Source organism: Podarcis pityusensis (assembly GCF_964106645.2).
Source record: "Podarcis pityusensis genome assembly, chromosome: 6".
Classification (NCBI taxonomy): Eukaryota; Metazoa; Chordata; class Lepidosauria; order Squamata; family Lacertidae; genus Podarcis; species Podarcis pityusensis.
In genome coordinates this window covers 33956788-33981716 of record NC_138030.1, presented here as the reverse complement: position 1 = coordinate 33981716, position 24929 = coordinate 33956788, and the positions used below count along the sequence as shown (strand labels likewise).

Here is a 24929-nt window from a genome sequence, read left to right as displayed (position 1 = left end):
AGGGACGCCGCGTCCAGTGGGGAGGGGGCGGTGCTGGGCGTGTGCGTGCGCGCGCTTGGACGGTAGTAGCGGACGAGGAAGGCGGTGGGAGAGGCCTGAGGTTGAGAGGCCGGCGAAAGGGGGTCAGTTTTTTTTCCTCCCTCTCTGTATGGTGTTTAAAGGAAATAGCACGGACGTAAAGGAGAGCGCGAGCGCGCACGCTCAGGTCTGTAAGAGAAGCGGCGCACGCGCAGACAGAGATTCACGTTCTAAGCGTGGGTGTCTCGAGAGCGTTTGGCGGTTGGTGTGTGGAGGGAAACGAGGCTCGTGCCGGGGGCCGAGAAACGGTGCGGCGGGAGAGGAGTCGAGGCAGGGCGGGGCGGAGAGCGGCCCTTCACACTTCCCGGCTTCTCATCCGCGGTGTCTCTCGCTGAAAGAATTGGGGCTCCTGAGTGGGAAGAAGATAGGAAGCATAACGCGGGGCGGTCTAGTCCATTATGTGCGCCTCGCAAAAAAGGCAATACAGTATTTGAATCTCAGTTTGCACTGGGTTGTTTTGATTCTGCGCTTGGCTTGCCGCGTTTCGAAATGATTTACAGTGCAGTCCAAACCTTGCCTACTCAGAAGTAGGCCCAGTTGAGTTCAGTGGGGTTTACTCCTAGGTAAGTTGGGCTACCGTTACACCCGTGTGTGTTGCTGTTTTAATTAGATGTATTTTATTGTACCATGTGAGTTGCGTTGACCTAAACGTGTTTGAATGAGGTAAAGGTAAAGGGACCCCTGACTATTAGGTCGAGTGCTGGCCGACTCTGGGGTTGCGGTGCTCATCTCGCTTAATTGGCTGAGGGAGCCGGCATACAGCTTCCGGGTCATGTGACCAGCATGACTAAGCCACTTCTGGCGAACCAGAGCAGCGCACAGAAACGCTGTTTACCTTCCCGCCGGAGCAGTACCTATTTATCTACTTGCACTTTGATGTGCTTTCGAACTGCTAGGTTGGCAGGAACAGGGTCCACGCAACGGGAGCTCACCCCGTCATGGGGATTCGAACCGCCAACCTTCTGATAGTCAAGTCCTAGGCTCTGAGGTTTAACCCACAGCCCCACCCGCATCCTTCCTTTGAATGAAGTAACGAATAAATCACAGTGCTAAGTCGGGGAGCAGACAACTTTGTTGCATTGTCACCAGCAAGGCAGAACTGAGACCTCTGCCCATTTCTGGCCTCAGGATTTTATTTTATTTTTTAAGTTTCTCTCCTGCAATTGTCTTCAAAGTTTGAACACAATCAAAAGCATATTTAAATTACCGTATTTTTCGCTCTATAACACGCACCTGACCATAACACGCACATTGTTTTTAGAGGAGGAAAACAAGGGAAAAAACATTCTGAATGAAACAGTGGGTGTATCATTTTTGTGCTTCATGCTGTGGCCACAGACATGTGATCTGATGGTGAATTTGGGGTGACCCAATGCAAAAATCCTGAGAATCCCTGTGGATCCATGCTTTGTAACCACGTTTTTGCACCATTGCAGCCCCAGGCAACAGTGGGTGCGTGATTTTTGGGGGCAGGCTGTAGCCATGGACATGCTATGTGCTCTGATGGTGAATTTGGGGTGACCCAATGCAAAGATCCTGAGGATCCATGTGGATCCATGCTTTGTAACCACATTTTAAGTGGGGAGGGAAGGAAAAACACAGAAGGGACAAGGAGCACGAGAGGGGTGTGCAGAGAAGCAGCTGGCTAAGAATGCAGGAGAGGGGTATAACGGGAGGGAGGAAAGGAAGGCAAAAGTTTCCCCCCACCCAAGCCAGCCAGCTCGCGCGCTCTCTCTCCCACCTGCATGTTTTCCGGCTGCCTGATATATATATTTTTTAATTGCCTTGACAGAAGAAAGCATTTTAACTGCATTAAGAACTATTTAGCAGCGAAACCTAAGCTTTGCCATCCCTTAAGAGGTACAGACACTGTAATCTTCCAGATCGCATGAATTTACAGGCAAAACACTGTTTAAGGATTTCATTCTTTTAAATGGAAGAAAGCATATTTGAATGCTGTGTGTCCTCAAAAACAAAAGCAAGAAGTCAAATCAGAATTTTAAGCTGAACCTGTAATCTCTCTTCCCTTCACAAACATTGTTCCCTCCGGAGCATGGAGAGGAATTAGAAGGAAGGACGCTCTGCTTTCCCCTCTGCTTGCCTGGAGGGGAGGGGCTTTCCCTGCTCTTTGTTCCGTTTGAGCAAACACAGCAACGAAACAGAGAGGGTGGGCAGTAAGACCCTGAGGCAGAATGCAGGAAAGCAGCCGCTTCCTCTTTTCAGGTTTCCCTTCTCCGAGACACGATTTGATTTTTGCCTGATTTTTGCCTCCACTCACGCCATTCGGCTCCAGGGACCACACATTCGCTCAATAACACGCACAGACATTTCCCCTTCCTTTTTAGGAGAAAAAAAATCTGCGTGTTATAGAGAGAAAAATACGGTATCTCCTGGTTTGAAGGCGAGTCATGGGACTTTAAAAGCTTAGGCTCTCTTGGGTCTCTGCTGCTTTCTGGATTGTCACCTTTTGGCCCAACCCCTGTTGGAGTTCTAATTAGTTGGATTATGGCTTCTTAGAAGGAAGCTATCCAGTATAACCTCTCAGATGCTTTCACAGGGACCATAAGGTTGTACCCTGGCTCTTTGGTCTCAGAAAGGGAAAAGTAGCCGTTTGATATCACCTAGGTGAAAATTAAGAGAAAAAATAAATGAGATCCCATTATTTGGATAGCATACGGTGAGTAAAATGTTTTTGGAGTATGCACCAATGGCCAACCATTGGGTGGCATGAGAAGTGGTGGTAATGACTGCTGCATGTCAGGAGGTGAACATGGTTATAAAGAAACCTTTTTCACAGTCATTTCAAATGTATTGGTGTTCTGTCTTTCCTTAAAGATACAAAATAAAACCAAACACAGAGAATAGCTGTATGTGTAATGGGGTGGGGAAAGAAATTTTGCTAATGTTCACCATTTCTTTTAAAAATTGAGTTGGGGAGTAGAAAAAGGACAATCTTGAAGTAACATAATTGGGGGAGGGGGAATCATACAAGGTAATCTGCCAGTGGACTGATTTTGAGTAGGAGCTGTTAGAGTTATCTACTCTTGGTCAGAAATTACATCACAGAATGTTCCCAATAGGTATTTTGAAAGTCAGATTACAATCATATACACACTCACATGGGACTAAGTCTCATTAAGCTTCTGGTCTGAATAGATGTCTATCAGGTTGCACTATTGTGAAACCCAAGTCACACCATGTTTGTAAATACAGTTCATTGCCTTTGAAATATACCCTGCTTTTTCAGATATATTATCAAAGAATCATAGAATCATAGAGTTGGAGGAGACCACAAGGGCCATCGAGTCCAACCCCCTGCCAAGCAGGAAACACCATCAGAGCACTCCTGACATATGGTTGTCAAGCCTCTGCTTAAAGACCTCCAAAGAAGGAGACTCCGCCACACTCCTTGGCAGAAAATTCCACTGTCGAACAGCTCTTACTGTCAGGAAGTTCTTCCTAATGTTTAGGTGGAATCTTCTTTCTTGTAGTTTGGATCCATTGCTCCGTGTCCGCTTCTCTGGAGCAGCAGAAAACAACCTTTCTCCCTCCTCTATGTGACATCCTTTTATATATTTGAACATGGCTATCATATCACCCCTTAACCTCCTCTTCTCCAGGCTAAACATGCCCAGCTCTCTTAGCCGTTCCTCATAAGGCATCGTTTCCAGGCCTTTGACCATTTTGGTTGCCCTCCTCTGGACACGTTCCAGTTTGTCAGTGTCCTTCTTGAACTGTGGTGCCCAGAACTGGACACAGTACTCCAGGTGAGGTCTGACCAGAGCAGAATACAGTGGCACTATTACTTCCCTTGATCTAGATACTATACTCCTATTGATGCAGCCCAGAATCGCATTGGCTTTTTTAGCTGCCGCGTCACACTGTTGGCTCATGTCAAGTTTGTGGTCAACCAAGACTCCTAGATCCTTTTCACATGTACTGCTCTCAAGCCAGGTGTCCCCCATCTTGTATTTGTGCCTCTCATTTTTTTTGCCCAAGTGCAATACTTTACATTTCTCCCTGTTAAAATTCATCTTGTTTGTTTTTGCCCAGTTCTCTAATCTGTCAAGGTCGTTTTGAAGTGTGATCCTGTCCTCTGGGGTGTTGGCCACCCCTCCCAGTTTGGTGTCATCTGCAAATTTGATCAGGATGCCCTTGAGTCCATCATCCAAGTCGGTGATAAAGATGTTGAATAAGACCGGGCCCAAGACAGAACCCTGTGGCACCCCACTAGTCACTCTTCTCCAGGATGAAGAGGAACCATTGATGAGCACCCTTTGGGTTCGGTCAGTCAGCCAATTACAAATCCACTGAGTGGTAGCATAGTCAAGCCCGCATTTTACCAGCTTCTTTACAAGAATATCATGGGGCACCGTGTCAAATGCCTTGCTGAAATCAAGGTAGGCTACATCCACTGCGTTCCCTTCATCTACCAGGGTTGTAATTCTGTCAAAAAACGAGATCAGGTTAGTCTGACATGACTTATTTTTCAGAAATCCATGCTGACTATTGGTGATCACAGCATTCCTTTCTAGGTGCTCACAGACTGTTTGCTTAATGATCTGCTCCAGAATCTTCCCTGCTATTGATGTCAGACTGACTGGGCGGTAATTATTTGGGTCCTCTCTTTCCCCCTTATGGAAAATAGGGACAACATTTGCCCCCCTCCAGTCTGCCGGGACTTCGCCTGTTCTCCAGGAATTCTCAAAGATGACTGCCAGTGGTTCTGAGATCACATCTGCCAGTTCTTTTAATACTCTTGGATGCAGTTCATCTGGCCCTGGAAACTTGAATACATCTAAACTAGCCAAGTATTCTTGTACTATCTCCTTAGTTATTCTGGGCTGTGTTTCCTCTGCTGAATCATTTGCTCCAAATTCTTCAGGTCGGGCATTGTTTTCTTTATCGGAGAAGACTGAGGCAAAGAAGGCATTGAGGAGTTCAGCCCTTTCTGTGTCCCCTGTTTGCATTTCACCATCTTCTCCTCTGAGTGACCCCACTGTTTCTTTGTTCTTCCTTTTGCTATGAACATACCCATAAAAGCCTTTTTTGTTGCTTTTAACCTCTCTAGCAAGCCTGAGTTCATTCTGTGCTTTAGCTTTTCTGACTTTATGTCTACACGTGCTGGCTATTTGTTTGAATTCCTCTTTGGTGGTTTCCCCCCTTTTCCATTTTTTGTACACATCCTTTTTTAATCTTAACTCAGTTAAAAGTTCATTAGATAGCCACCCTGGCTTCTTTAGGCACCTTCCATGTTTCTGTCTCATTGGTATTGCCTGAAGTTGTGCTTTTACTATCTCCCTCTTAACAAACTCCCAGCCATCATGAACTCCCTTTCCTTTTAGTATTACTGTCCATGGGATCTCACCCAGCACTTCCCTAAGTTTTATGAAGTCGGCTTTCTTAAAGTCAAGAAATTGAGTCCTAGTATGCTTGGCTGCTCCTTTCCACTGTATAGTAAACTTCAGAAGAGCATGATCACTCGCGCCTAATGATCCTTCCACTTCTACCCCACTAACCAGGTTATCAACATTGGTTAGGACCAGATCTAAAATGGCTGTACCTCTTGTTGCTTCTCCCACTTTCTGGACAATGAAGTTGTCTGCAAGGCCAGTGAGGAATCTGTTTGACCTTATGCTCTTGGCTGAGTTTGACATCCAACAAACATCCGGGTAATTGAAGTCCCCCATTACTACTATCTCCCTTCCTTTTGCATGCTTGGCCATCTGTTCCAGGAAGGCATCATCTATGTCCTCCGTTTGGCTTGGGGATCTATAGTAAACTCCCACAATGAGGTCACTGTTATTCTTCTCTCCCTTAATTTTGACCCAAATGCTCTCACTTTGGCTTTGAGGTTCTAAATCTTGGATCTCTTCACAGGTATACACATCCCTGACATATAACGCCACTCCTCCTCCTTTCTTGTCTGGTCTGTTTCTCTGAAATAGATTGTATCCCTCCATTATTACATTCCAATCGTGGGACTTATCCCACCAGGTTTCAGTGATGCCTATTATGTCATATTTAGTTTGCTGTACCAAGAGCTCAAGCTCATCTTGTTTATTTCCCATGCTTTGCGCATTAGTGTACAGACACTGAAGTCCATTAATCATTCTATCGCAGCTAACTAAAAAATGTGGTGCCCTATAACGAAAGTGTACCTTAGTCAATTTAAGCAGAAGTAAGAGAATCAAATCCATATTTTGCCTAAAATAACATACAGAGGTCCACAGTGACCATGATTTAAGCTCTCCCATGGAAACAATGGGACATATTTGGTTGGAGGGTTCCCCAAATTGATGCACATTGGGTTGGGTAGCTCTTACGCTCTACGTGGGGCTACCTTTGAAGGTGACCCGGAAACTACAACTAATCCAGAATGCGGCAGCTAGACTGGTGACTGGGAGTGGCTGCCGGGACCACATAACACCGGTCCTGAGAGATCTGCATTGGCTCCCAGTACGTTTCCGAGCACAATTCAAAGTGTTGGTGCTGACCTTTAAGGCCCTAAACAGCCTCAGTCCTGTATACCTGAAGGGGCATCTCCACCCCCATCGTTCAGCCTGGACACTGAGATCCAGCACCGAGGGCCTTCTGGCAGTTCCCTCATTGCGAGAAGTAAGGTTACAGGGAACCAGACAGAGGGCCTTCTCAGTAGTGGCGCCCACCCTGTGGAACACCCTCCCTTCAGATGTTAAGGAAATAAGTAGCTATCCTATCTTTAAAAGATATCTGAAGGCAGCCCTGTTCAGGGAAGTTTTTAATATTTAACGCTGTACTGTTTTTAATACTTGATTGGGAACCGCACAGAGTGGCTGGGGAGACTCAGCCAGATGGGCGGGGTATAAATAATAAATAATTATTGTTGTTGTTGTTGTTGTTGTTGTTGTTGTTGTTGTTATAGTTAGTTGGGTTCTAGGGCTGCTAGGAAGGATGTACAGGTTAATGTGATTGTAGGCCCAATGCAAGTCAGCAAAGTGGTGATGCTGCAAAAAAGAGGAAGAAGCAAATCCTGTTTTGAATTTATTAAGAGAAGCTTTCAAGACATAAGAGGTAATGACACTTCTCGCTGTGACGCTTATTATAGGTCTCTGAAGTGCTGCATCATGTGTTCACATTTTAATTATACAAACAAACGAGAAGATTCTGAAGACAAACTCAGAGTTGAGAATAGCATGCAGAAGGCAGTAGACATTTTCACGTAAAGAAAAGTAGCTTGGGGAAGAGGATGTGGAATTAATTTTTATATATTTAATGGATTCATTTAAGAAGGATGAAAAATGAGTTGAAGTTTTAACCAAATTTAGGTTAGATTATGTATAACTAATTGTAAACAGCTGGGCAGTGAAATGCTGCTCTAGGAAATAGAGAAGGGTGGAAAATAACACTTCACCAATGCTATAGAAAGGTGTGAATCCAACATGAGTCCAGCCTTTGCTTCAACTATAATTGGATTAACTGGAATTATCTCGCCAAGCTAATTTCAAGACTTCTTTGCCTTTGAGGGTATAAGTGATGTTGTTTTGGCTACAGCTGTGAAGTACTTCTGAGACAACTAATTTTGCCTGATCTGGAACAGTTTTGCATTCTTATTTCTGAATTCACACCCATTTTCAAACGTTTTTGTGGACTACTTGAAGCTTGCTAGGGTTCTCGATGGATCATTTACACATTTTTTTGTTCTGCAATGTATAATAGATTTCACTTCTGAATTAAATTTGAATAAAAAATAACTTTCTTCAGCACTGGTCTATTGAAATCCAGCACTGTGTTATGAAATCATATTCCTAGACCAGGCTGCTAAGAAAGGCCCCTTTAAATCATAGTAAAAAAAAGAGAGAGAGACAGCTCATAATAATTATATCACAGGTCTTAGGTCAGGGGCTTGTTAATTAATCCATTCCTGTTTTAAATGGTTTTGAACTGCATCGGGGTGGGGTGGGAAAGACAACTAAATTGAAATTCTCCATACATTTTTGCTGCACACTAATGCCAGTTACGGAGAAAAGCAGTGCCAGTTCCAAACCCTCCCATTCAGGCTGACCTCAGCCCTATGGTGGTTTTCCCCACCAAACCCCTGGGGACCCACATTGGCCTCCTCAGGCCCCAGGACATATTGGTTTACCTTTCTGGACGACCTACTGATACACTGTATCTTGACGAACATGACATAGAACAGCCTGATCCCCTCCCAAATGTTGATTCACCTGGGAGTAGGCTCAACACTGAGGTGGGCAGAAACAGCCTATCCCCTGAACACCAGTTTTCCATGATTATTCTGGTACATGCCAAGGCTAAAATGTGACTTCTACAGCAAGCCAAGTTGTTAGGGAAAAGTATCTTCTGCCTGAAACTAGGCTATTCAGCAGGCTATTCCAGACCTTCCCCCTTGACTAGAAATACCAGGTTATAGCTAGCTTCAGCCTACTAGCTAAGGTGTCAACACTCTGTGGCATAGTGAGTGGACAACCTGCCCTATGGGGCTGGGAAATGGGGGGGGGGGGCATGTGTGAGATGTGCTCACAGGGAGCGTGATTTGAGGCATTCAAGAACATTAAAATTCAGGGCCATTAAATTGGCATTACCTCATTCTGATCCACACCCCCAGGGGAGACCTGTCCTGATAAAGACAGAAAACATGGTGGCAAAGGCATGCATAAACAGGCAGTGGAGCACAAGGTCCAAGTCCATGTGGTTGGAGGCAACTGAGATAGGCAGTTCCAATCAGGAAGACCACCTTAGAAGAGTCAAAGCCCTTTTTTCTCCAGCTTTGTGTTCTCCCTGTGCTAAGGAGGCTAATGTAGCCCTTTCTTTAAAAAACAACAAAAACCCACCTTCATAATCAACTAACTTTGAGCTGACATCACATCTCAGTGTTTTACTGCATTTGTTCTTTGTTTCATTGATTGTATTGTATATATTCTATCATATTTAATGAGTTTCATTTAAACTGCTTTGGAGATGTATTTTGGCTGGGAAATCCATTACTTATATTCTATTAATAAACAAAACATCTAACATCTGATCTATTTTTAGATTTCACAGAGGAATCTGCTTAATATATATAATGACTCATGAGATGGGGGAAATCCCCATAAGGGTGTTACATATGCATTCAGAAAGCTGAGAATAAGGAGGATTTATTGGTCATGGGGGGCAGGGACTAATACAACCACTATAGTCTGCAGCATCACCTGGGATCAGTAATGTGGGACAGAAAATCTTCCAGTGTTTCATTTTTTTCTGTTGAAAATGTTCTGCTTCATAGATTAATTAGTAACTGTGAATGTCAGTTTCAAGTAAGTGTTAGACAAGCTGGCAATCCCCCCCCCCCTTACAAGCTGAATTAGATCACTATAAGGCATTTCTGATTTCTCTAAGTGAGCTAGTTCAAATTTTCTGGAAAACCCACATCACTGCCTGTGATCATTCTTTAGACACTGCCATCTCCTTCAAAAGATTCAAGGTTTACAAAAGAAAAGAAACTTTATTGTGGGTTTTGCAATATAAAATTTAGACAAATGGCTGCATAGTAAGCTACCCCATTGGATTCCAGTCTGCAGCATATTGTGAAAGGATTCATATATCCTAGTAGAAGCTTTAAGTTTCGCATCAATGTGACAAAAAATTCTAATCTCAGTGATGAGAAGCTATATAATCTCTCAGACCTTTTCCAATTTTATTTGAACATATATTAAAAGGTTCCATCATATTTTGAAAGATGCATTCCTCCCCCCCCCCCCCATCACTGGCATTGACTACCTCCGCCCCAGAGCGCTTCTCACACACCCTTTGTTGCCCAACTGCATCACAACAGCCCTGCTGCCAATGGGTCTAACACTCCAGGAATTGCTGCCACCACCCTCCCACTTACTCCTGCAGTCCTAGGAGAGAGAGAACCTGGAGTGCACTAAAGCAATTATTTTTAAAAGGGTTCTGGACTAATGCCCCAGCACTCCTCAGCTCAATCTGTACCTTTGCTTACCTGCCATGGAACAGCAGTAATGTTCGATGTTTTACTGTTAGATATTTTAATTTCTTAGAAGCTGCCCAGAGTGGCAGGGGCAACCTTGTCAGATGAGTGGCATATTAATAATAATAATAATAATAATAATAATAATAATAATAATAATAATAATTTATTATTTGTACCCTGCCCATCTGGCTGGGTTTCCCCAGCCACTCTGGGTGGCTTCCATAGAAACCCAAAAACACTAAAATATCATACATTAAAAATTATTGTTGTTGTTGTTATTGTTATTATTTTACCTGTGTAGGGAAATCATATATGGAATGACCTTAATCACTGTAATAATTTCTCCTTAACATCTGAATCAGGAGAGTTCATGGACCAGTGCTTGGATGGAGTGGTGAGATGGATGAGGAAAAACAAATAAGAGCTTAATCCTGGCAAAACATAGGCACTACGGGCAGAGTGATTCTCATACCTGAGAAACAGGTCAGTTGCCTACCCTGGCTACCCTAAAGGAGCAAGTTCACATTCTAGGGGTGCTTCTGGATCAAGTTGTGTCACTGGAGGCCCAGGTAACCTCAACAACTAAAAGCACCCTTTGATGCTGCAACTGGTACAATAGCTATTACCATTTCTGGACTGGGAAAGTTTGGCCAGAGTAGTTCATGAATTGGTTACTTAAGAGTACATTGCAGTAATCCAATCTTTTAAGTGGGGCTTTCCCTGGGCTCGATATGGAAACAGCAGCTAGTGCAGAATGTTGTGGCACGATTGCTGACAGCAGTGTGACCTGCCAAGAAAACCACCAGCAACGAGTGCTTCTGAACAATAATTAAGGATGAGTTTTTCTTTCTTGGCCAAGTCTCCAAGCTCAGTGATGCACTGTTGAGGCCAGAAAGTTATGTGAGGAGGATGAATTTTCTTGCAGAACATCCACGCCAGCTTCACTTACACACCCTCAAGTGGGTGCAGGTACTATAACTGCCTGGTATGTTCTTTGATCCTGCCCAGATTTCTCCTAGAAATTTCAGTAATCATTCATCACCAGTTCAAGTGTTACACAGGTCATTGTAAGAAACAAGCCATTTTTTCTCTAAAAGCCAGAACCATGAAAAAGAGACCAGAGATGGTTTACAAGTTGGAAGTCATGAAGAAATGTTAATTGGGTGACACTTGACAGCAAAGCGCAAAAGGGTGGGTAGGAAGGCCACTAGTCGGGAAAAGAAATGAGATAAATGACTAAAAGCAACACATCAGTTGAGGTCAAAGAAACTTATACCAGGTCCACTTGGTATAGCAACTACACAGTGGACTTGGGTGAAGGTATTGAGGGGGTGCTCATCAGATTTGCAAATGATGACAAACTGAGACGAGTAACAGTTAAGGTAACAGTTCCAAGACTTAAGTTTTTATTGAAGACAGATTTTTAAAATAAAAAATGCAGGTGACTTTCTTCTGCCAAGTATTATTGGTGGAATCCAGCAATGTCTATCCACCAAGAAAACAGTCACCTTCCTCCTGCCAGTTGATTCCCAATTATCGGGTTAGTAACATGCTTTTGGAAACTGGACTTACTGATGAACAATCCACAGACTCCTAGGAAAAACTTCTGATTTTGCTCTTGTGGTATGTACACAGACAGTGCAACCTACTTTCCTGCTTAAAGAAAGTGTGGTTGGAGACTTGGACAGCGGAAGCATTAGCCTTAAGAGGGCTAAATCCAGATCTCCTGTTGACGCAGGCAGTGCAGATGGAGAATTAAAATTCCTCAAGCCCTTAAGAAACCTCTGGATAAGGAACTGTGAAAAGATGGCTTGTAACTGATTAGGTGATAAGCTGCTAATATAGCTAAGTGGATTGTAATGGATGAAATAGATAGGTCACCACCATTTAGTGGTAGCAACAAGGACACCCAAGCCAACCCCAGTGAACATTTCAACTCATCTCCCTTTATACCCCCACTCACTTTCCCTGTTCCTCAGAAGGAAGTCCACCTTCTCCTACTTCTTGGTGTCATATCTTCTACAATACTGTCCAGCACTTGTAATTTCCAATTATTTGGCACACTTCCTTTTTCATATTTTAGCCCCTTCTTAATGTCTTCTTCAGTAGCATAACCTTTCCCAAAGCTGCCCAGGTAAGGACTACCATTAGAGACTACACTTATCAACCAGTTCCCTTTTTCTGTGCCTAGTACACGGCCGTGATTACAGATGACACAGATACTAACTGGACATTTGAAAAACCTATCTCAAAATGGGAAGTCTTCCAGCCACCACTCCGTTAATTCCTCCATGCAGATCAAAATCTGAGTGCTTGAGTCCTGCCCCAATTTTGTCCTTTCACAAACTCCTGCCCTCAATCCATCAGTGGGGCAGAAGAGCAACAACAAACGCCAGCTCCCTCGGCCTGTAAAGCGAGATGAATGCCACAACCCCAGAGTTGTCTGCGACTGGACTTAACTGTCAGGGGTCCTTTGCCTTTACCTTTACCTTTACTAGAAGAAATAGGCTTAGGGACAGCTGATAACAAAGTTGTCCACTTTTTGTCAGTGCTTCTACAGACCAGGAATCGTACTTGGAAACTTTTTTGAGGTGTAGGATTAGTGAAGTCAGTGAGACAGGGCCTGGCTTACCAAGAGATGCACTTTCTAATATTAGACATTAGTGTGATACACAAGCATAACCCATTCATTACCTGCTGTTGAATACTTCTGTTCACAGGTCCATTGATGTCCCCTGGTCCTTCCTTGTCTTAATGTTAACTGAACATACATCCCCACAGCAACATGTGCTAAGAATGCTCTTGAGTACGTCACTATGAATGCGTACTATTACAGTGGCATAGTAAAGATTTTGAGACTATTGCCAAACTTTACAACCAACTCTGCTCAAAATACTAGTAGCCTACCATCAACGTGTTCAGCAGCTATGGCAGGAGGGTCATGAAACAGGCTCTCACCTTTGTAACCCATTTTTTAGAAGCAAAGGTATACCTTTCACTTCTTAAGTAAGGACACATGAAGAATCCCACCAGTTATACAATTTTAACCAACTGCTTGATGTACAAACTCCTGAATGATACATATGTTTGGTCTCACCTTGCATATTTCTGAAAAATATGCAAGTTACATTTTTTATTAAGTTTATTAAGTTACTTAAGTTTGAGCTACAGTAGTGCAAATAATTGAAACTCTGAAGAAATCGGATTTGACAAAGACCCTTTAACACTCGAAAGCTTGTATTCCTTCCTAACAGCTATAGCTGGCAGCATTGGCACCTCTAATATAACTTAGAAGTAGTAACTTTTCATTGCTTTGTTTTTACTAGAACACAAATTAAGTTGAAAAATGTTTATTTTTAGTTATTTTAAAAAACTGGAAACATACACAAGCAACAAATCTGCAACATTCACGCCAGAAATTGGGAAATTAAGTAAATCCTTTTAGGAACACTTCTGTTCCTTGCAATCAGTTTTTCAGCAATCAGTTGCACAAATGACAGCTTCCCCCCCACCCACACACACACTAAGAAATTAGAATTTACAGCCATGCAGAGACTTCAGTTTTTGTGTTTTGCAGCTAAAGGCCAACGCAAGTCTCAGAAGTCCTGTTGGATGTTTTCTTTGTTTGCTTCTCCATGTTGCTGCTTGATTTGAGAAATTTCATTTTCCAGTTGCACAATAGTTCGTTCAATCTCATAGTTTTTACTGACCAGGGACACCCACCTGAGGGGGGAAAGAGAACAAAAATTAAATTACCATAGGCTTCCTTAATGCTAGGTTACCAGTTAAGGGAACAAGTTGGAAGCGCTGTGGTTGAGGGAAGCCAATCTCTATTGAGACTTCCAACTGGTTTTGTATGAGGTTGTGTTCCTCCCTGAAAGAGAAGAGGCAGGGAGCAAAGTTCAAGAAACTCACATAGATTCCATCTCTCGAAGTTTAGCACCAGCTGTGAGCTGCATGTTCTTCCGCTGCCAGTTAAGGTCTTGAATGTGTTTCCTGAAGAAAAGGGTGACATACTGAATCACTTGAAGTCATTTATTCTGCCCACCTCCTAAGTCCACAGACAAGTGGAATAGACTGTACAATCACATATTCAGCCCTAAAAGCAGGAGCTTGGACAACTATTTTGGACTATCTCAGAAGCAATGTTAAGAGTTCTGAAAGACTCTGGATTCAACACTTTAATGCTTTAATGCTATCACTGACATGCAGCCTTCAGAGTTGGCCGACAAGGAATGTGATCCTCGGGCTAAAAAGACCTGTTAGCCACATCTGATCTAGATCCATTATCCAGAAGTAGCACCACTTGTGGACTCCATCACCATTCAGATCTCTAAAAAACAATGTACATATGCTTCTTGAATTAGTCCTTGTATGGCACTCCTTATTCTTTTCTTCTGAATTTCTTCTCAAAAAGCATTTTATCAGTAATTATGAATGACCTTTTAGTTTTAACGGTGGCCCTAGCTAGCCATGCAACTTAACAGACAAGGATTCAGGAGCAGGAAACATGAGCTCATCCCTGCAATTTGGATCTCTACAATATTTTATGGCACTGAAGGTTAGAAAAAAGGGAAACTACATCTTTTTCAAGGTAAATTAATCATGTGCACACTGCCTGCATTAAGAGAGATCCAGGAAAGAGTTCAATGCAGCACAAAGGAGATTGTCAGTGATCTCCCTTTCTCCTCCCCCACAAACTGTTTAGGGGTTCTCCCAGTTCCTCCAGAGCCAATTTGAGGGAGGTGTGGAAGCATGTAGAAGGAAGGGGGGAAGCTCCCCCATACTAGCAGAAGTCCTTGGATGGGGTTCTGCTAGAAGCAAGGCTTTTTTTAAACAGAACTCGCCAGAGCTCAGTTCCAGCACCTCTCAGGTGGGCGCCATTACCATTTTAAGAGAACAAGGGAGGTGTTCATGAGGACTTCCAGCATGTCTTTTTCTAGAAAAATAGCACTGGCTAGAGGGACCCATAAGTTGAATCTGGCCCTCTGATTCAAACTACTGACAGACCTAACTTCATGTCATTCAAAAAAAAACACAATCTACAACAAACAGCTTCACTCCCAGAAATGAGTATCATTCTTGAGCTGTTACTTGGTATGCTGCTTCTCAAGGAGTTGTCTCCAGAAAATTATCTAAGGGAAACAGAGCCATCTAACCATTTTGTATCTAATATTTGGAAACGATGAACTAGTGAGACCTTCATAATAACCAAGAGAATGTCTAAAAACAGCAGTAACCCCAAATTCCAAAATGAAAGAAAAACATATTTAAACGTTTATTTCTTGCACAATCCCATGTATACATGAAGAATTCAAAATACACCGTACTAGAATGCATATTTTGCAATCTGCAACAAAGACTAAAGTCTTATACATTATTAGAGCCCCATAAACTATAATTCCATTTTTATTCCAAAAGGCAACTGAAAAACAGGACTCACCTCAAACTCTGCAGCTCCTTTTGTGCCTGTTCAATCATATGAACTAAATGCCTATCAGCAAAGAACACTAGTTCAAAAAATGATTCCAGTAGAGAGTTCAAGTAATGCAATGTACTGATCTATATTTTATCTTAAGCATAACTTAAGCTCACTGGGGTCTTTAGCTTAACTCTGTTCATATGTCTCTTTACAGTGCTGTAACTCTATTGATCCCTGAAACATAAGAATAAAATTTGGTACACAGGACACAGTTCTATGTTTGAACTTCAGGTACCAACTTAATACCCACACTAGTTTAAAGAAAATCAGTTTACCCAAACCACATTAATTGGCCCATCCCATATTCCCCGTAATGCTAATATGGCACTTGGTGTCCATTCTTGTTTAATTAATTACTAGTAAACCAAGCTGACATGAAACTTTTTTCTAGATTAGACACTTTTAAGTCATGAAAATTCAGTATTTCACTGAGAGAAACAAATATGGTAGGATTCACAGTAAAGCATGTGTGTATGTCTTGTGTAGTTTTATGAAATTTCTTATTGCTTTCCATTGTTGTATACCACTTTGATACATTTTGTAAAAAGGAGCACAGAAATCCTGAAATAAAACAACTACTTTTTTGTCCCCTCCTTTCTGCAGCAGCCCCTCCAGCTCCCTGAAAATAAGGGGTGAGAGAATGGGATCCCTGAGATTGAGTGGAGGCAACTTCTACTATGCCAGCTTCTAATAATCAGTGAAATTTTTCAGGGACCAGTGTGGGGAAGTCTGACATGGTAAAGAGGGGGCAGGGAACTCAGAACCCACCAGCACCATTACACACTCTTAACTCTCAATCCAGTGCTTAGAGCTTTTGCAATTCCTTACAGCAGGCATGTGCAAAGTCCGTTTTGGGGGTCTAATCCAGCCCACCGGTCGGTTTAATCTGGCCCTCGTGGCAGTTTATTTCCTGGGGTAAAATCCTAAAAAAACCCTCAACAAGTTCAATCCCAGAAAAAGCTCAACTTTGGGGTAAAATCATAAAAAAGGTCAACAATTTCAACCCTAAAAAAGGTCAACAATTTTGGCCCTCATGGCCCTTCACTTCATCAAATCTGGCCCTCTTTGAAAAAAGTCTGGACACCACTGCCCCACTGCAAAGTTTACGTTCTGACTTGCAGCATCTTCTCTAATCTTTTCAGCTTAAAAAACATTCATGTGGTGAATGAAGATCCACTGAAAGAAGGAATAAAACCAATTCTTGACCTTTTTCAATGAAGAAGTATCCAATAGTATATGGCTCTTATTTTTTACTTGCAGGTGTGAAAAGTGCTAAGGAAGGAGAGGTAGGTTCGGTTCTCAGTAGCAGGAAAGACAGCATTCCATTGACTTCAAGACTGATTTTTTGAAAGGTTTTCCGTTATCACTTTGGAAGCATTTCACAACTAAAAAAAATTATAGAGCCTTCCAGCTAGCCCTTTTTAAGAAATGACTTGAAGGAGACACAAATATCTTACTCGTTATACACTTTCCAGGCATTGCAGCCATACTGAGACATCAACTCCAAATTCTCAATTCGGACTGCCTGGTGCTCCAGCTGAGCCATTGAGTTATTAACACATTCTTGCCATGCTGTGATGTCATTCTTCTGCCCAGAGGATGGTGCAGGCAGCTCATATCTGTGAAGAAAACAAGAGAAATTATAGTTCAGGAACAACAGTTTAGATGGTTTGAAGTTTAAAAAAGTCATTGCACTGATCATGTCCATGACTAATTTTTATCAGTGAAATAGATGTGTATCAACAGCGTTCAATAGCTCAGTAAACGCTAAAGGCTATTTAAAATACCTGGGGAGCACAACAATTTTGGTTCATTTGTCTAGTTTCAGGCACATGCGGTCCTATTTGCAGAAGTATGACCCAATGTCTGCTTTCGCCAATGGGCACATGCGGTCCTATTTGCAGAAGTATGACCCAATGTCTGCTTTCTCCAATGCTATCAGCATAAAGAAACTTAATCTCTTTTGCTAAAATGCTGTACTGTATTATAATTCCACAAACAGACCTACAAGTTCCTTGAAGACATAACAGACCACTAGCTATTGTTCCAACAGAGTATGCCTGCCACCCTGAGGCAAGAACTAGAACATCACATTTTAATACTTTTCAGAATCCTGCATCCAAACCTTAGTTCTTTCTAGATTATGACTTCGCATAGATGGTACACCCCACAGAAGGTCTCTGAGTTACCTTTTCATGCTCAACAGTTCTATGGGCTGTCGGGCTGCTAGGCGTTCAAATTCATTCCGCATTATTTCAGTCTATAAAACACAAGAGGAATTACTTGCAGTCTGGAAGACGATAACCTAAAAATTCTAAATATGATCACACGTAAGAAACAAAGATCTAGACCTCAACCTGACACCAAAAAAATCACTTTGTTCTAAGAGAGGTCCCCTTTGTCCCTGGAACTCCTGAACACATTCAGGGTACTTCATGTATTCTAGGGCTCAGCCCAGGCTTTGGCAAAAAATAGTATTTTTCAAAGCACTGCTAGGACTTAGAAATCAGGGAGCTCTCAGTTCAAGTTGTACCTAGTCCAGAAAGTCACAATGTAACTTTAGGCAAGCCACTTTTCTCTCAGTCTCTGCCATTTACAATAAAGAGATAATATATTATCCTGCCTTACAGAACAGCTGAAAATATAAAGATTCCCAAGGTAATGTATCTTGAACATTGCAAAAATCTATGTAATATAAATATGAGATGTTCTCCATTCACTTCCCCCTAAACACTGAGAATCTTTTTCTATTTTTGCATCTTTCCTTATATGTTTTGAGAAAAACAACACTTATACTCCAATTTCTCTTCAAGCAAAACATACTTATCCCTGCACATTTTTTAGGATGGAACTATATCACAGTAATCAAAATCAGGCCCCACAATTAGAGTTCTACTTTTATTTTAAGTATCCGTTAAAGTACTGCTACCTTAAAATTTATTAAACAAGTTAACAGAAACCAGAGGTGGTTTCATGTTTATACTTAAAACTAGTAACTCAGGTGAAGCTGTTACTTTAGAAGTTTTTGCTATGCTGGGATCCTACAATACAAAATAGTTATGGCAGTGCCCTCTAGCGGCTTGATTTCTATTAAAATATTCATTGCTCACTTGGAGACAGGCAGGAAAAACTGTTTTACATTTGTTGGAAATACCGCTAATTACTTTTGAAGTTGAACACTGGCTTATTTTTATTCGTACCTTTATTGCTGCCAGGCTACAGTTAACTGCTTTATTAAGGTATTTTAATATATATATATATTTACTTTCAATAAAGTAAAAAGAACTTTGCAATGTCTTGACCCTAAAAGGCAGCCTAGAAATTTCTTAAATATTTTAAATAACTTTTCTAGATTAACATCCTTAAACTGCTTTTTTATTGTGTATTTTTAATTATTGTAAACAACCCTGGATATTTTATAAACTGGCTACACATGTAAAACAAAACCAACAAGCACTTCAAACTATTGCCTACTGAGACAATTCCAAAAGGTGTGTCTTCAAGACTCAACCCTGACCTTAAGTTAAATTTCGGGGGGGGGGGGGTGTCTGTATGCCAGGTGGTGGATTTCGGGGAATCTTGCTACACTGCAAAGACAAGCACACCCCTGCAAAGTAACTTCTCATATGCGGGAAGCATTGAGTCTGCTATCTTGGCCCACCAAGGCTTGTGCCACATTAAGTCCTTTGGACCTTCCTTGGAGGTTGTGAAGCAGAGGTTGGATGGCCACCTGTCATGGATGCTTCAGCTGAGATTCCTACATTGCAGGGGGTTGGAGTAGATGACCCTTGAGGGTCGCTGCCTACCCTACAGCTCGATGATTCCATCATGACCAGCCAAAAAGTCTGTTTCACTGTCGTCGCGGGCATTGCAAATACTCGCACGGCCACTTCTCGTAGTTCCGCGACAGGGATGGGGAAATTATCGCCCGCCAGAGATAGTTATGACTACCATTCCCATCAGCCCCAGCCAGCGGCCATGGATGCTGGGAGCTGCAGTCCAAGTACCGGCAAGTCCCAGCTCTGAACCCAAGGACCAGGGTCAGATTTAGGTTTGATGAGGCCCCAAGCTACTAAAGGTAATGGGACCCTTTATATGTCCAGCTGTCCTTTGTCAACAACAAATTGTCGCAGTTTTTTGTGTTGAATATATGCTATATATACTAAAGCCATTTGCACACAACAAAACATTTTATCAAAGTAATTGTTGAACTGAAATACAATGACTTACATCATAGGAGCCTACACAACACAAAACACTGTTGCTGTATGTAGCTTTTATTTTATTTGTGGGGTATTTTTTACCTTATATTTCTGAAATGTACATCCAGTTGTGTTTTTCCTTTAAATTTTTGGGGGATCCCAAAGAGATTGGGGCCCTAAGCTATAGCTTGTTTAGCTTATACGTAAATCCGGCCCTGCCGAGGACACTTGAGCCCGGCGGGCGCCTTCCTCACCTCGAAAGCGCTGTAGTCGGGCGCCGTCAGGTAGCTCAGGTAGTTCTTGGTGGGCCGGTAGCGCCGCGTCTCCTCCTCCACCAGCGCCGCGGCCTGAGGGGAAGACAAACGAGCGAAGCGGGAGACACTCGGTCAGAGGGACGCAGGGAAGACCCGGCGTCCTCGGCCCCCCACCCCCACCCGCTGTCCCCCGCCCCACTCACCGCCTCTCGCACGCCCGGAGCCTCGTAGCCTTGGTCGAAATAGGGCAGGGCGTCCACGGCGACTTCGCCGGCCACCAAGCCCGGACCCGACATGCCGCAGCTCCCAGCGCCCGCCCGCGCGCCTCAAACTTCCGTCGCGTTAAGATTGCGCGGCCGCCGTCTCCCCGACATCCACTTGTGCCACTGCGGCTGCGCAAATTTAGATCTCCGGCGCGAAAGGAATCCCCTCGCGGCTCCCGGCGCCTGCGCGTGTTCGACTACACGGCCCGGCAAGTCATGCTGCTGCTGCTGCTCCCCCTGCAGGGCGGCGTAAGGAACAGCAGGAGCAGAGGCACCGAAATAACAGAAGACAGATTAATGCAAACAACAACAGTGATTCAAGCGGTGTATCTTTTTCAATGCTGGAGAGTAACACTACATACCATACATACACACGTTCTCCTTTCCAAGGCCTCTGGTTAATGGGTTACACGTGCCCACAGCATAAATGGTGTCCCCAGACGCTGGGATTTTTATTCTTCCCTCCTTTCAGGCCCACTTCCCCAGTTCACACACCAATCCGGTTTAATCTGTTGCCACAGTGCAGTGGACTTTGCCCAAGCTCTATATGGTATTATTGTTTTAACAGACATATTTTTCACTGCACAAACCTGTAACTTTTCCCAAAAACGGTGTCCCTTTTAAGCAAAATGTATTACATGTTAACTGTTTTTTCTACTTCACACTGTTCAATAACAATTCTCCACTGACCAGGGTCACAGGGTCCATTTCCTTTTTCCGTTACAACCCATGAGGGAAGGAGCGAAGCAGTCATAGGCTGGAGTTAAGAAATGATAGGAACAAGAAGCTGTTGCTGTGAGGAAACTAGTGGGCACCCAGCACCTCTAAAGCCATTAGTGGTTCTGAGAACTGGTCTGCAGTTCATTCACTTTCTGCAAAGGGTTCTGTACTACATGATCTCTGCTTACAGAGGAGTATGGAAAACTGCTTATTTGTTGCTGGGCTCCATTGAAAACAGCTCCATATAAACCAGGAAGTGACCACTCCAGACAATGGAATGACTCTTATTTTCTTATCTCTGTTGGGCAGTTGAATGTGCATGTGTACTCCGTCTGTTTCCCCTCCTCCCATTTCGTTGCGTGGGCACTGGAAACCCATGCTATGCCACTGCCACTGACCCATCAAGCTCAACAGTCCTAACGAAAGCTCCCCAGGATTTCAAAGAGGGTCTTTCCCAGCCCTATCTGGAGAGGCAAATGATTGAAACAGAAATCTGCTGCTTGCAAAGCATGTTGTTTACCATCGTAGCTCAGTGATAAGAGTATCTGTCTTACAGAAAGGCCCAGGTTCATCCCCAGTATCTCACAATAGGACTGGAAATGTCCATGGTCTAAAACCCTGGAGAGCCAGTGCTTGTCAGTGTAGACATCACTGAACTAGACACAGCAGTGATCTGACTCTGTATAAGATAGCTTCTTACGTTCCACTGAGCTGCAGTCTTTCTCCACTCCTAGAATTGTTGTCTATAAAGCTATACAAGGCAGCAGGTTCAGTGATGTCATATTGGGTTGGTGCACATCTGGTAACCAGTACTTCTTAGCAGATAAACACACCACAATATTCTGTACAAGCTGCACCTTCCAGACATGCATCCAGGCCCTTCCGTTTACAATGTTAAAGTTCTACTTCTGGCAAGGGCACAACGCATCCCTCTGACTTTAAGAGCTCAGTCTTTCTGGAAGAACTAGACATGCATAGAGCACAGATGGTGTCGTTATCATTGACAGAAAGGAAAAAGAGATGATCCAATACACAAAAACACAGCATATTTTATTTGAACCAGTTCCTTAAAGAACTTGGTTTATTACAGATCTGTAACTGTACATATAGTTTTGGTTTCATCTACACACCACAAAATATGGCTTTATCCAGAATGAGCAAACAGGCTGCAAAAACACACAAAGGTGCTACACAGGAGAAAGACAACCACTGAGAAGAAGTACGCAAGGTCTGAAGGAAAGTGTTTTTATGGAGATGAGGGAAAGATGCATGTTTCCCATCCAGGAGTATGCAACAGGAATTATTAAAGTGGGTTTCATACCCTGAGGGCTAAAGTAACCCAAATGTGGATATGAATAACAGAATCACAGGTGAACTCTTCTTCCTGGTCTTCTGATCAAGTGCAATAGTCTTAAGTGCTGAAAAGCTCCCACAAAATCAATGACCAGATCCGCTTCTTCTCATCAAGAATCTAGTTCTGTAAGGATGGAAGCATGAGAGATTCGAAACAGAATCGCAGCAATGGTTCTAAAACACGTGAGAACAGAAATTGAACAAAATCACTTCCTTTGTGTCTGGGACCCACTTGTTACGATGTGATCCTGTGCATGCTTACTCAGAAGTACACACATCCCTGAGATTTACTTGCTCCCAAATTGGTGCACATAGGATTTTAGCCTTAGGCTGAAATCCCAAATGCTTTCTAAGGAGCAAATCCCACTGAATGTTGAGGGACTCACTTCTGAGTAAACATATATGGGATGGGCTGTTTGCCTTGTACAACCAACTCAGGATTAAATGTAAAAAGTTCTCTGATGTTATCCTCATATATACATTTGACGTTTTGTCTTCATGTTTTTTGGCACAGCAAAAAAAAAAAAAAAATCAGGAACTGTCCCCACTGAAAGAAGCACCTTTCAGATACAAGCATTAATATATAAATATATTTTAAAAAACCATGAAGACCTGAAATTCACGTTTCACTCAAATCCAGAGGTCAATGAGACTGTAAGGCAGAGAAAAGGCAATTTGGTACATCAGCGCTCTGTACGTCAAAGGAATTCCTCGTGTGATCATTTGTTATGATTCCAAGGCTGTACAACAGTCCCATGCATTCATCCTGAGTCTATTTCCTACATGTAAACATATGGTAAAGCGCCACTGGAGTGTAGTCTTTGGCTACATCCAACAGGTCCACAGAGGCAAGAGTAATTGGAGTAGTCTAATACTGCCTTGTAAATAAGCCCTCCAAAGTTGCCAGCACCCCAAAAAAGTTAATAGTCTACTGTGGGCTGGCAAAAGGATGGGAAGCAGCATTTTTATGCTGGGCATGAAGGAAGGGACTTTCCCTCCTCTAGCAACCTGCTTGGTTTCTATGCTGGGCTCAAAAGAGGGACAGGGTGCTCAGTTCCTGCTTTGCCAGCCTGCCTGCAAAGTCCTTAAATACAAGGCTGGTCCAATAAGAAAATGACATGCTGTGCCATAGTTGATTAGGGAAGTGACACAGGTATTTGCCTTTACACTCTAAACAGCTGTTGGAAATAGTGTGCAAGCTACCAGGAGGAATAAGGGTTCCCTAAAAGCAGATAACAACAGACCTCGGTGTAGATGAGGAAGAAAATGTTTTTGATGAATGTTCAGCTGTGGTAAATTAGAGCAACGCTTTACAGGGAAGAACCCATTTCTATCCCACCCATTTCACAACAAAATGCAATGGTAAGAAACTCACTTTTCTTTTACCATAGTTCTGTATCAAACCAAAACAAACTCATTTTGAATTCCACTTTTTGATTTTGTTTTTTCAAAAGTCTTCATATTCCCAAATTGGGTTTAAATGCCATTTTCTTGGCCAGTAAACACCAGTCTTGACTGAGGTATATCCCCTGATGTAGCAAAAGCAGGTCTGCAAAAAGGCACAGAAGTTGTATATTTGCAGCAGGTTGAAGTTTGCAGTATAAAAACCAATAGAACAAACAAAGAAGTGGGTGTTCTCGTCTTGCTTTCAACATTTGAAAAACAGAAAGCTTTGAAAGACATAAGTAAAGCCAACAGTTAATAAGAGAATGTGGCTAAACCTAGGCCAGTAGCAGAGGACGTAACAGGAAGACGGATGAACAGGCCCTAGAGTACAGGTTTGCCTTTCCAGTTTTAGAGGAAGTTTCCAGGTGCAGAGAATCTCTGCAGTGCAGTATTGCCATAGGTCAGTTCCTGAATTCGTGTTTTTTTTAAATTTCTGGTTCATTCCTCTTATTAAAAGGTATCAGCTTAGCCCTCAGGGCTACTTTGAGCAAGAGTCATTTATAAAAACAGGAGGGTGTAGGAAGTCTCTTCAGGCCAAGCAGCATAAACAGGGATAGTTCACACAGCTAATTGGATTCTCCTTTGTAGACCAATTCTACAAAGACACAGAAGCCTAGTTTCTCCCAGTAATAGTCCCGTTGGACTGGGCACAGCAAAGATTTGAGAATTCCACCCAGATCTCCCAGATGTCCTTTCTTCCAATTATTTGAAGGGTATCTGAGCTTGAATTCGAGTCATCCCATCTGACGCTGCAGCAACAGGCAATGTGGCGCCCCCTTCGGACAGCCAGGCGAGAACATGAAACCACTCTTAGCAGCAATTTTGCACTCAGCTTCTTCTCACTTCTTTTGCAGAAATTTCATTTTGCTACCTAAAAGGAAAAGCATAAAATAAAGAAAAATGGTAAGGTTGAGACATGCATGGGCATGCCTATTTCACTGCATTCATTAATCGCTTCCCATGAAACACACCGAAGCAGTCAGCCATAAAAACGTCAGCAATGAAATGTACATAGAAACAATTTAAATCCAATACATAAACAGGCTGAGATAAGAATCTCTACTTTAAAAGCTTGTTGGGAAATGAAGGCCTTCAGCTAGTGCCGAAGAGATAACATTAATTACACTTGTCTGGAGGAAGTTCCAAAGGGGAGAT

At 42.8% G+C, this 24929-nt stretch overlaps 2 protein-coding genes and 1 long non-coding RNA gene across 3 annotated transcripts in view; 1 reads left to right on the top strand and 2 right to left on the bottom strand.

Moving 5' to 3' along the window:
* Nucleotides 1-8: 8 nt before the first annotated feature.
* Nucleotides 9-16987, top strand: LOC308479343. Its single transcript, XR_013987621.1, has 3 exons — nucleotides 9-641; nucleotides 10417-10537; nucleotides 16140-16987. It is a non-coding gene; the product is annotated as an uncharacterized lncRNA (long non-coding RNA).
* On the bottom strand, nucleotides 13389-20362 carry BCAS2 (BCAS2 pre-mRNA processing factor). Its single transcript, XM_081009927.1, has 7 exons — nucleotides 20196-20362; nucleotides 19993-20085; nucleotides 17726-17796; nucleotides 16994-17155; nucleotides 15498-15548; nucleotides 13970-14050; nucleotides 13389-13777 (listed from the first exon to the last, which is right to left on the bottom strand). The coding sequence occupies exons 1-7, from the start codon at nucleotides 20286-20288 to the stop codon at nucleotides 13651-13653; spliced, it is 678 nt and encodes a 225-aa protein (XP_080866053.1). The 5' UTR covers nucleotides 20289-20362; the 3' UTR covers nucleotides 13389-13650.
* A 1642-nt stretch (nucleotides 20363-22004) lies between these two features.
* The window catches only part of DENND2C (DENN domain containing 2C), a 56864-nt gene continuing 53939 nt past the window's right edge, over nucleotides 22005-24929 (bottom strand). The window contains exon 19 of the mRNA XM_081009815.1: nucleotides 22005-24645. Within this exon, the coding sequence (XP_080865941.1) occupies nucleotides 24614-24645 (32 nt within the window). The 3' untranslated portion in view covers nucleotides 22005-24613. The remainder of the gene's footprint in view (nucleotides 24646-24929) is intronic.